Here is a 12,348-nt window from a genome sequence, read left to right as displayed (position 1 = left end):
ATTATTAGTTTCAGAGGTAGAGTTCAGTGATTCATCAGTCTTATATAAAGCCCAGTGTTGATTACAACTTGTTCCCCCCCTTAATGTCCCATAACCCAGTTACCCCACCCCCACCCCCTCCCCTCCAGCATCCCTCAGTTTGTTTCCTATGATTAAGAGTCTCTTATGGTTTCATATTTTTTTAAAGAGCATGAATTACTTTTAACTTTGTAGGAAGGTACAGTTTTTCATGAAAATCCAACGTGATATTCTAACTCCCTCCACTAGAGGGAGAAGCTATTTCATGTAATTGCACAATGTGCTGTTTATATTTAGAGCCAGTTGAGAATGGAGCATTTCAGTCTGTACATTCTCTGATTGTCGTGAGACTTTCTTGTTTACTGATTTGTTTAGAATTTCTGTGAAATAAGTTTTAAATATTAAAACCATTATATAGGGGCGCCTGGGTGGCTCAGTCGTTAAGCGTCTGCCTTCGGCTCAGGTCATGATCCCGGGGGTCCTGGGATCGAGCCCCACATCGGGCTCCCTGCTCCGCGGGAGGCCTGCTTCTCCCTCTCCCACTCCCCCTGCTTGTGTTCCTGCTCTCTCTGTCTCTCTCTCTGTCAAAAAATAAGTAAAATCTTAAAAAAGAAAAAAAGATTTATTAAAAAAAATAATAAAAAAATTATATAAGTAAGTAGAGGTATTTGTAATTTTTTTCCTTTGTCCCCATTAAAAATTTGGCTGGCTTCAAATGTTTAATGAAACATTGAAGAATTTGAAGTTGTTAGACTATTTTAAAATTTTTAAACGTAAATTCTGAGTATAAAGTATATGTTCATTGAGCAAATTTCTAAAAACAATGGAAAACTTACTGAAGAAAATAAAAGCCACCTCTATGTACACACACCTCATCTACCCTTTTGTCATAAAAAGGTGTCAAAAATATTTTGTCATGTCACTAAATACTCTCCTACCTCAGAGAATCTTAGATTAAGCTTCTGTCCTCTCGCCCCTGAAAAACGCACAGAATATAAAGCTCCTGCAAGCCCATTCATTAATTCTGGTTAAGACCTCTTGTCAGTGTTTTTTAGTGGCTTTGCAGAGCATTTCTTCATATGGGTGTGCTGTTTTTATTTAAACTAACCCAATTTGGAAGCTTGTAGCTCACTTCTAGGGTTAGGCCTAAACAGTCGCGTATGACACGTCGGTAGATAAATCTTTGCCCAGGTCTTTGGTGGTTTCCTTAGGGTAAACTCCTGGGTGTAGGGTTGGTGGTATGTACTCACTGCCCCGAAGCTAGTGCTAGTTTCCTCCGTCAAGACAGCATGTAACAGAGTTCCCCCCTCAAGCCGCATGCACCAGGGGTAAACTAAACTCTGAGTTGAAATTCTTTAAGTGATTGTCCAAAAGCCTTTAAAGTGTATAAATATACCTTGTTGTTTTAGTAAGTGGAGGTATTTTGTTTATTGCTGCACAAGAAACCAGCCCCACAACAGCGGCTTTAAACAGTAGAAGTCCTTGATTGTGTTCATGAACCTGGGGCTTGAGCAGTATATCAATGTTCTATTGCTGTGAACCTCACGGCTTGAAACACCACCTGCTGACGAGCTCCCAGTTCCGTAGGTCAGAAGTCCAGGTACGGCATGACTAGGCTCTCTGCTTCGTCTCAGAGAGCTGAAGTCATATGTCAGTCAGGCTGTGTTCTCATCGTGGCTCTGGGGAAGAACCTACTCCCAACTTAGACAGCTCATTGGCCTAATTCAGTTCTTTTTTTTTTTTTTTTTTTAAGATTTTATTTATTTATTTGACAGAGAGAGACACAGCGAGAGCGGGAACACAAGCAGGGGGACCGGGAGAGGGAGAAGCAGGCTTACCGCCGAGCAGGGAGCCCGATGTGGGGCTCAATCCCAGGACCCCGGGATCATGACCTGAGCCAAAGGCAGATGCTTAACGACTGAGCCACCCAGGCGCCCTCTCTCTCTCTTTTTTTAAAGATTTTATTTATTTATTTGACAGAGAGAGACACAAGCGAGAGCGGGAACACAAGCAGGGGGACCGGGAGAGGGAGAAGCAGGCTTCCCGCGGAGCAGGGAGTCCGATGCGGGACTCGATCCCAGGACCCCGCGACCATGACCTGAGCCGAAGGCAGTCGCTTAACCAACTGAGCCACCCAGGCGCCCGGCCTAATTCAGTTCTTGGAGTTGTAGGACAGAGATCCTCCTTTCATGCTGGCTGTCAGTTGGGGGACAGTCTCAGCTCCTAGAGGCCTCCCTCCCATTCCTTGCCACGACATCACACTTGACTTGTTCAAAGCCAGCCACAAAGAATCTCGCCTTTGTCCCTTTTTTACTTTAGATCTTAAGGAAGACCCCAGTCCCTTTTAATAGGCCACCTGATTAAGTTACATCCACCCAGAATAATTTCTGAAGATCAATTAAAGATTTGAGGAACCTTAATTACATCTTCAAAATCCCTTCACTGCAGCACCAATTAGATCAGTATTTGATTAACTGGGAGGATCATATAGTTTAGCCGGTAGGACTCTGAGGGGCTGTCTTAGAATTCTGCCAGCCACAAGTAGTGTCCCCCGCTGCAAGGACTTAAGTATCTTGTTCTTGGAAATCAAAACTTACCAGTGTCCATTCTATTTTTTTTTAATATTTTTTATTTATTTGAGAGAGAGAGAGAGATCACGAGCAGAGCGGGGAAAGGCAGAGGGAGAAGCTGACTCCTCGCTGAGAGGGAGCCCAATGCGGGACTCGATCCCGGGACTCTGGGGTCATGACCTGAGCCGAAGGCAGACGCTTAACTGACTGAGCCACCCAGGCGCCCTGTGCATTCTATTTTATTGACGTTGGTGAATGGGGAGATTACCACTTCTGTGAACAGGCATGGGGCCCAACTTCCTGAGTTCAAAATGTGGTTCTGCAACTTAATGATCTTAGGTGATATGGTCTGGGGTGTCCTACACTACTTTTCTCTGTCTCCATTTTCTCACCTGTAAAATGACATGGAGTTAATTGTTCTTTCCTTGTAGGGTTTTGATGATTAAATTATTTAATATCCAGGAAATTCCTATTAGGACAGGGCTTGGCACATACTAAAGTGCTTTAAAAGTGTTTACTTTTTAAAATGCATTTGATTCTGCAATTATATAATTTGGGTGGGTTAACTATGTTAGTGAGATTTCCTATTATAACGGGGCCCATTAATAAAAGTAGAATTTTCCTTTCTTGGCCTTAGTGTTTTATTTCTGACTTAACTGTATTATACACATATGCCTTTTATGGTGAGCTGCCACAAATTTATTTTGGAAAGTATTGGATTCAAATAAATTTTTAATATGCTAATTTGGTATTTTTGGTAATTAATTTCACTAGCATGGTAGGATAAAATCATTAAGTAACAGATTATAATCCTGAAGTCTGAGTTTACTTGTGGCTCTTTGCCTAAATCCTTGGTGAGATCTATAAATGGAAAGGCTTTTGGATATGATACTATAAATTGCTTATAATACTCTATTTTTTCACACTAGGAAAAACTGGAGGAGTGCCTAAAGCAGTTAAAGGAGGAAAGAGTAATAAGGTTTAAGGCTGATAAACGAGTCAGTGAGGTAAACAGGTTTTTTCTTATACTTTTGAAAGTATTTTGGTTTTATTTTTATTTGATTTTAAGCCATACACATGCAGTTTATAAACTTTAAAACTAATATATTGCAAATTGGTTGTACCATATGAACCTTTGTATTTACTTCTTTTAGTGGTCATATGATCTCTATTCCAGAAAACATGTTTTTAAAATGGAAAAATCTTAGGGATACCTGGGTGGCTCGGTTGGTTAAACATCCGGCTCTTAATCTCAGCTCAGGTCCTAATCTCAGGGTTGTGAGTTCAAGCCCTGCACTGGGGTCCACATATTTTGGGTGGGGAGCATATTTTTTAAAAAAAGAAGTAAAAATCTTAGGGTTTTTTTTGGTGTGTGTGTATTTTTATATGATGTTAGCTTATTTTCTGTTTATGATGCTTCAGTTCAAGAAAGCACTTATGCTTATATGCATATATAGTAACATAAAAGATATGATGAAACTACTTACTGGCAGTGAATAATTTAAATAAGTAAGTATAAAATATTAGAAAACTGCTAAGAATGCAGTGAAAGAGAAAAATATATACTATGAGAATTACATTAGGGAAGTGTGCATGGAAGCAGGACATAAGCTCAGAAGTTGTATGTAAATATAATTTATTATTATAAGGTGAGTTTTGGGAGGAATTTTCGCAAGTGCATACACTGGATTGAAGAACACTTACTCATTCAGTAAAGGTTGAGCACCTGTAAGGTAAAAGCTACGTCATGAACAAAAGAGCCTCTCTGAGAAATACTAGAGTTGGGTTTATCTGTGTTTTTAGCTGAATAGATGGGGGAATCATTACAGAACGTAATGATTCTACGAGATTTCCAATAGATGGGGACACGCAAGGGAGGAAACATTTTCAAGAAGCCAAGGAGGATATTAGTCATTGTATGGTTAATTAGTTGGGTATGATTCAGGACTTTTAAACTTAGACATTTAATATTTTGCTCAATAAAGTTAATCCTTAACATCCAGCCAAGTTGGAATATGCTTTGCTCAAATCAGACTATTTCACTTTCTAATTTAAAGGGAACCTTAAGCAGCTAATTTTTCTAATGTAAATGAGGGTCTGTTATGAATATAACCAGTTAGAAAAGTGATCTTTTGAAAGATCATTAATAATTAAACAGTTACTTTGGTTTATTTATATACCACCTAAGTATTATATAGGAAACTCTGTTGGGTATCTTTGGGTTTTGATCATTATGTGATGTAGTCTCTGTCTTCATAGGCAGAAAGTTAGATTAATTACAAATTAATTACATTTGAAATGTTTTAGTTTTGTTGCTTAAAAACTTTTCTTTTCATGACAATGGAAGAAAATCATGTCAGACATTTTCAATTTTCTTTTATAGCTGGAACATGAAAATGCCCAGTTAAGAAATATAAATTTCTCTTTGTCTGAAGCCCTGCATGCACAGTCATTGACAAGCATGATCCTGGATGACGAAGGTGTTTTGGGCAGCATTGAGAATTCTTTTCAGAAGTTCCATGCTTTCTTGGACCTCCTTAAAGATGCTGGGTTAGTAGTTTCTCTCCATGGCATTATTCTCTTTGCATCTGTAATGAGGGTTTACTAAGGAATGTGAGCAATTTTCAGTGGCTTCCATAGTCTTATTTAGCATGTAATATTGGGTGTTTTTTAAATGAGGAATTAAAAGAAATGCAAAATGGTAAACCTGCTTTGGTAGAGGAGAGAGCCCATTATGAAAGAATAACCTGAAGATTAAGTAATTTTTAGGTATAGTTTTTGGAAAAGACTACACTGACGATAATTTTACTTGAAAATATTCCAGAATGCATCAGAGTTTCCCTCCCTTTTATTTATCTTTCTGGTAAAATAAATTTGAATTAAAGTGGTTTTTGTCCTACACAGAGAAGTTATTATTAATCTGTAAGGCAAATATAGATACAAATCAGTCATTCTCAACCGTGAATGATTTTGCTAAAGGAAGATACTGAAAGAGAGAATTGGAGATTGAAATTGATGGAGTGATGTTTTGTGGGTGAGGGAGTTAGTGTTGGGAAGGAAGGAACGAACACGTTTTTGGAAACAGGAGGAGAGGTGGTCAGGAAGTGGGGGTGAGGTGAGAGCTGATGCACTGGGTGCATACTAGAAGCTGAAGCATTGAAATGGAGTGACGAATCAGGTGGTGGTCAAGACGTTGTTGGGGGAAGAGGGGGTGCTGCAAGGATGGCATGAGCTGATGTGGTCCCAGAGCATGAATGTGGAAGGGCTGAGAGTTTGAGAGAGAAAAGGGGCTTGTATCTGCGGTAGGGTAGTGATTTTTAAGATTTTAGAAGTATTTCCTGATTATAGGTATGGGGAAGTCTAAGCTGCTCACATGCAATTGTAGTAACCTTTGCTTTTTTCCTCCTTTCCTCCTCTTGTCCAGGCTTGGGCAGCTTGCCACAATGGCTGGAATAGATCAGTCAGATTTTCATTTACTGGGTCGTCCCCAGATGAATTCTACTCTCAGTAGTCTGCCTATGGAAGAAAAGAAAGCACTTGAAGAAGAAAAACGAGAATCAAAGCAGAACCCCCTAGGACAGATGCAAAATATCCAAGTAAGTGGACAGAACAGAACGTCATGATTCTACGAGTGATAGCCAAAAGGGAATTATCAAGTCAGAGAGAAAATAATACTGCTCTGTCCCTAATAACTCACATGCTTAGGAGGAGCCTCTTTGGGGTCCTTTCCAAATGTGAAATTAGTTAAGTTTGGACCCGTTTCATAATATCGTGTAGTTACAAATAAGAAAGACAGACGGTCTTTTGCAAATGTATGATTTAAAGTAAACTATTCTCAGTGAAGAAAGAAATGAAACATTAGAGAGAGCATTCCAAATTTTAAATTGTGTAAATGTCTATTTTATTCATATTTCATCTAGGTTTCTATTTGTATGCAGTCAGCTTGCAGTGAAGGAACACTAATGAAGGTACAACTACTGATCCAGATAATTTTCTTAAATAAGTAATCCAGACGTAACTAATAGACAGTGCATTATAGTTAGCCTCCCAGTTATGGGAGCGAGAGGAGACAAACCCGTCTGCTCTTCTCCTGGCCTGACTTCCTGGAGCCTTCCCTTCGTCTTCCGTCTCAGCCAACCTCAGACAGTCTTGGGAACTGACAGCTTGAGAACAGTCTCATCACAAATTGGAGACTGCTTCCATGTTCCTAGACGATAGAAAAGAAATTAATTTCCTTAGGGAATAGGGCTTTATTATTTTTAATGAGGGAAAGGGAAGTGGGCAATAATCATCCCAAACACCAAGTATGAAAATGGAGTAGACGTTGCCTTGGATATAGCGAAGTTAAATTGGGAACCAACTGGCAGGATATAATTAGAAAAAAACTGGATCTAAAATCTTCTGATTAATCAAATGACTGTCATAATAATACAATCACAGAGTAACACTGAAGTCATGGACTCTACTTTTTAATGGTTGGCTTTGTTCATCACTGAATTTTTGTTTTGTCGTCTTTTGTTTTTCCCTCCAGTTTCAGAAAATCACAGGTGATGCTAGAATTCCTTTGCCTCTCGACTCCTTCCATGTCCCCGTTTCCACGCAGGAGCCCTTAGAAACTTCTAGAGACAACCTGGGAGTCCCAGTCAATGAGCAGTGGCAGGACTCTATCACAGAATTCATTGCTGGAACATGTTCTCCTTCAGCAGATGTGATGTCTGGAGCTGGAAGCCAAAGAAAAGAAGATGAATTGTCTAGAAATAGCAGATCTTCTTCAGAGAAAATGACCAGAACAGGTGAATATACCAAAAAATATTGTGCTAAAAAACAGCCCAGAAAGGACCTGCATCCCTGCTCTGACTCACCTGTAAATCGGAAAAGTAAAGGAATTGGGCAAAATGATTCTTTGGTTAACGAACCAGTTAAAAGTGAGTCTTTGAAAAAACACGTTTCTGTCAAGAGAGAAAGTAGAATAGTGACTGTTTCATCCAAGACGACTAAAAGTAAACTCAATCTGTTAGAACACTCTGAAGGTGATACTCTTGGATCTGACTTTGAATTTCAAGAAAGCATCCATACCGTATCACACCTGACATAGGTCTAAATCTTTTGAAATTATGTTTTTGCCTTCAAATTTTAATAAATTTCTTATGTTTTCATTGTGGCATATGGTGTTTTAAAATATAGTACTGGAAGCCATCAGAGATTTATCCATTCTTTTTATTGTAATGAAACTTTTGGGGTATGTTTTCTTTTTGACACTCTCCACCTTTCACTCAACAAGTTATTTCTTGTGGACTTAATATGTATGATACTATTCTGGGTGCTATCGCTTTCAGCAATGAACAAAACAAAACCTTTACATTCACGGAACTAATATTCTGTGGAGGGAGAAAAAAAATACCAAAGCAGGATAAGGGCCCTAGAAAGGATGGGGTAATAAATGGGGGAGTTTTAACATTTGGGTAAATGTGGAAATATTATAAATCACTTTGCCAGAAGTCATTGGCATATCCTGATTCATAATAACCAGAGCAGCAAACATTCACCAGGGTACTTAGCCATAGTCATGGATTACAGCAACTGTATACGGTAGGGAACCATTATTGGGCACATTTTATAGATGAGGAGTCTGAGGAGACAGATTATGTGAGTTGCCCAAAATTACAGAGCTTTAAATAAGTGGTGGAGCTGGGATTTGAACCAGAACCCATGCCCTTAATCCCTTTGTTGTCCTGTTACCTTGCTAAGAGAAGAAGGGCTTGCGGAGAGAGAAGCCATGGAGAGAGAAGCCACTGAGCGCAGGACGTGCATGGCGGGGCTATACGCCTGCCCCTCCCGCATCTGGGTCAGGTACTTAAAGGCAGACGGCGTAAGAGCATATGAACGTGCATCTCCGGACCAAATGATGCCTCCCTGGTAAAACGTGCATAGAAAAGTCCTGAGTTAGGCTGTGACTTCGGAGAGGTAAAATCAGAGAAAAGCTGGTGTGTCAAATTTCTTCTGAGAAGGCCCTGCCTGATTGTTACCGAAGGACCACTGCAGTACTGAGTTCATGAATCATGGATTGAGTGCGGTGGGAGTAAAACAATAAAGATACAGCCCTGGGGCGCCTGGGTGGCTCAGTCGGTTAAGCGACTGCCTTCGGCTCAGGTCATGATCCTGGAGTCCCGGGATCGAGTCCCGCATCGGGCTCCTTGCTCGGCAGGGGGTCTGCTTCTCCCTCTGACCCTCCCCCCTCTCATGCTCTCTCTCTCCCTCTCTCTCATTCTCTCAAATAGATAAATAAAATCTTAAAAAAAAGAAAAGTTTAAGTCGGAAGCAGAGAAAGGATTTTGAGGAAAGCGGAAATAGCATTTCAAGAAGGAAGAAATAGATAACAGCGTCATGCTGCAGAGAATGTGTTTGGCTTTGGCAGTTAGGTCCCTGGTGACCTTAATGGGAGTCATTCAGGGGAAGTGGTAGACGTAGCCAGATTGAGACAAGTGGAGGGGACAGGGCCGCTCTGAGGGGACAGTGAAGAGTGGGTATAGGCTATTCTTTGAAGGAGTCTGGATGAGAAGAGGAAGCAAGGAGTTCAAAAAGAATTTTTTTTAGACTGAGAGTGACTTAAGTGTTTATAGGTTGAAAGGAACGAGCCCATCAAAGGAGATAGTGAAGATGCTGAGGATTGAGAGGCTCACCCATACAGCAGGATCCAAGGATGTGGGAGCATGAGCTACGTTAATGCTGTTAAGACGGGAAGAAAGAGCTGTGAACAGGTGTGGATGTAGATTACTTGATTGCTCAGTGAATTTGAGGTGGCTCACGTCCGTACGTGCAGTGCAAAATGATGAGATAAGTAACTTAGAGAACTGGGAAAACAGGGAAATAAATACGGTAAGGAAAAAACAGGGATACAGTTCATGTTGCAAAATATTTAAGAATGACTTATACTCTTCAAGTGGGATGAATTCTGGCAAGTTTGGGGTGAAATAGCATTGGAAAAAAGTAGAAGTTAAGTGAGTTTGTGCTGATAACCTCAGTTTTCTTTTTTAACAAGAAATTTTTTAAAAAACATACATCTACAAAATTACCGTTTTAAAATGGTTGCATAATTTAGGTAGGGTTTTTTTTTAATCGTTTGAAATGATTTCATTAAAAATCATCGGGGCACCTGGGAGGTTCAGTCAGATAACCGTCTGCTTCAGCTCAGGTCATGATCTCAGGGTCCTGGGATCGAGCCCCATGTCGGGCTCCCTGCTCAGCGGGGAATCTGCTTGTCCCTCTGCCCCTCCCCCTGCTTCTGCGTGCGCACGCATACTCTCTCTCAAATAAATAAATCTTTTTTTTTTTTAAAAAGAATCATCAATATCGATATCTTGTTGCTTAATGTGAGGATTTTAGAAGTTTGATGTTAAACTTCTACTATTACACCTGAAGCAATGTCACTTCACCGAAATACAGTATTTTCATCTGGGTTAGAGGAAGTTACAAGCCTGTACCTTTACTGAGAAGTTACTGTGTACCTTTGCCGAGTGATTACCTGAGCATGTGCAGTCTATGCAAAGAGGAGTTTTCTGAGGTTTTAAAAACAGTGTCAGATGTGATACTCTAGCAAAGAGTTTGTAGTCCTGCCTTAAATCCACATAATTACGATTGGTCATAATTACTATCGCAATAATTACTTGTCCATTCCTAGCCAGTACTGTGTCCAGGAAGCAGTCTAATTTCAAATGGATATTTACAGAATAATCCCCAATCTCGAGATTTTCAGAGGACCAGCGAGATAGGCGCAACAATTAATTTTTTTAAAGATTCTGATTATGAACTACATGCTGGAGCTGATCACGTAACAAAGATGACTGAACACATTGTTTTACTCTTCCAGAATCTCATTGAAATGACTGGAGAAATACTAAAAATAGAATAGCAGAATTGGAAAACCAGAACATGAACAGTGTGGAATTCCTAGAAGATAAAAAGCAGATGATCGAGGATCAGTTAATTAAAGAGGGAAGCAGCTCAGCCATTCTGCGCACCTTTGAAGCACCTAATTCTGGAGTTTGCCACCAGGCTAAGGCTAAGAAAACAGCCCTTTGAGGTAGGAGTTCTGACACAGACACACTGGGATCGGAGAAGAAGGGTGTCACCCAAATGCCTCCAAGGAGGAACCGAGGATCTGCTGCCCAGCCACTCGCTCTGGCTGTGGGGAGCAGCCACTCCCTTTCTCATCACCACAGGCGCCCATGGTCAGCATCTGTGTTCACTAAAAGTGGGACAGTTGTTTGGCTGGGGAAAAGCACTTCAAACTGTAATCTTAGGTCTGCATCCATAAATACGCCAAGAATCATCAGATTTGAAGAAAAAACCAGTAACATCAAAGGAGACACCAAATTAAAACAAAGTAACCTGTTCAAGAAAGTAGTAGAAGAAACAGAAGAAATGTAAAAATGAATATGATTAAGGTCATATTCATAAGGATATTGTATCCATAAACAATAAGATGCTAGGAAAAAAATACTTAGTGTCTAGAAACTGAAAATATAATTATGAAAAAACACTCAGAAGATGGGCTAGATTGCAGAATGGGTTCAGCTGAAGCTTAAATTCATGAAATGCAAGATTTGAGAGATTCTCCCTAATATGCCCTGCAAAGGGATGAAAGGTAAATACTATGAAGGAAAAGTGCAAGTCCTTCACAAACTCAGACGTATAGTAATTGCACAAGTAGTAAGCAGTTGGCATATAGTAAGTACACAAATGCTTGTGGAATTAATGAGACAACACAGATTTCAGTATTAGACTTCTTATTCAATAACTAAAAGAAATTTTTCTCTAAGAATTACTAAGCGCACTGAACAGTGAATCCATGATGAGATTTTAAATCAAAGCAACTGATGATGCCATGAGATCTGTCATTCCCCTTTATAATCATGAGATGCCTATAATCAGAAAAAGTCTAAATGAATATTAATGCATATGGGAAAATAAAGTGAGCTCCACATCACCCTCAACCTGGGAGCCAGCTGATGAAGCATCACTATTTAGAATATTGCTGGTTGCAACACCCAAGGAAAAAGAGAGTGAGGCAACGTTCACTGACTTAAAGCTTCTGCACACATGCCACTTCTCACACTTCATTAGCCAAGAGTGTCACATGGCCGTGCCCTAGTTCAGAGCAGGGAAGCACAGTGCGGACTTACTGTGTCAAGACAAGGAGAGAGAAGCAAATACGTGTCAACAACTTTCATAGCTACCAACTGCCAGGAATGGGAGGTGGAATTTAAAAATCCAAGAAAAGTCAGGGGGCGCCTGGGTGGCTCAGTCGGTTAAGCGGCTGCCTTCGGCTCAGGTCATGATCCCTGGGTCCTGGGATCGAGCCCCGCATCGGGCTCCCTGCTCAGTGGGGAGTCTGCTTCTCCCTCTCTCTCTGCCTGCCTCTCTGCCTACTTGTGCTTTCTCTCTGTCAAATAAATAAATAAAATCTTTAAAAAAAAAAAAAAAAGAAAAGTCAGGAAAGAGAAAAGTTGTTACACAGGGGGAAAAAGAAGTAAGACCAAATGCTTTTCTCACAATAAATCTAAGTAGGTTAAATTCTAAAATTCCTTAGGCTTGAGTAAAAACAAAAAATCCAACTATGCACTATTTACAAAAAGCAAATCTATCATGGATTATAAAGAAATAGACAAAGGTATACCAGGCAGATGCTAACAAAAGTGGATGTGGCTTTGTTAACTTCTGGCTAAATAGAATAAATAGAATCCAAAATGAAAAGCATTAA

At 40.0% G+C, this 12,348-nt stretch overlaps 1 protein-coding gene across 4 annotated transcripts in view; it reads left to right on the top strand.

The window, feature by feature from the left end:
• CEP78 (centrosomal protein 78) overlaps window positions 1-11,927 on the top strand; it is a 34,236-nt gene extending 22,309 nt beyond the window's left edge. Inside the window, exons 12-17 of one of the 4 annotated variants that reach the window (XM_035029007.1) lie at window positions 3,518-3,595; window positions 4,972-5,138; window positions 6,013-6,184; window positions 6,509-6,556; window positions 7,120-7,381; window positions 10,456-11,927. In XM_035029007.1, the coding sequence (XP_034884898.1) occupies window positions 3,518-3,595; window positions 4,972-5,138; window positions 6,013-6,184; window positions 6,509-6,556; window positions 7,120-7,381; window positions 10,456-10,466 (738 nt within the window). In that variant the 3' untranslated portion in view covers window positions 10,467-11,927. Of the gene's footprint in view, window positions 1-3,517; window positions 3,596-4,971; window positions 5,139-6,012; window positions 6,185-6,508; window positions 6,557-7,119; window positions 7,782-10,455 lie in introns of those variants that run through there. The other 3 variants (XM_035029008.1, XM_035029006.1, XM_035029005.1) reach the window with 3 other exon arrangements.
• Window positions 11,928-12,348: the final 421 nt, after the last annotated feature.

The sequence above is a fragment of the Mirounga leonina genome, unplaced genomic scaffold (assembly GCF_011800145.1).
Source record: "Mirounga leonina isolate KUSES-001 unplaced genomic scaffold, KU_Mleo_1.0 Mir_224, whole genome shotgun sequence".
Taxonomy (NCBI): domain Eukaryota; kingdom Metazoa; phylum Chordata; class Mammalia; order Carnivora; family Phocidae; genus Mirounga; species Mirounga leonina.
Note: the sequence above shows the minus strand (reverse complement) of the source record. Positions and strands in the feature narration are given on the sequence as shown.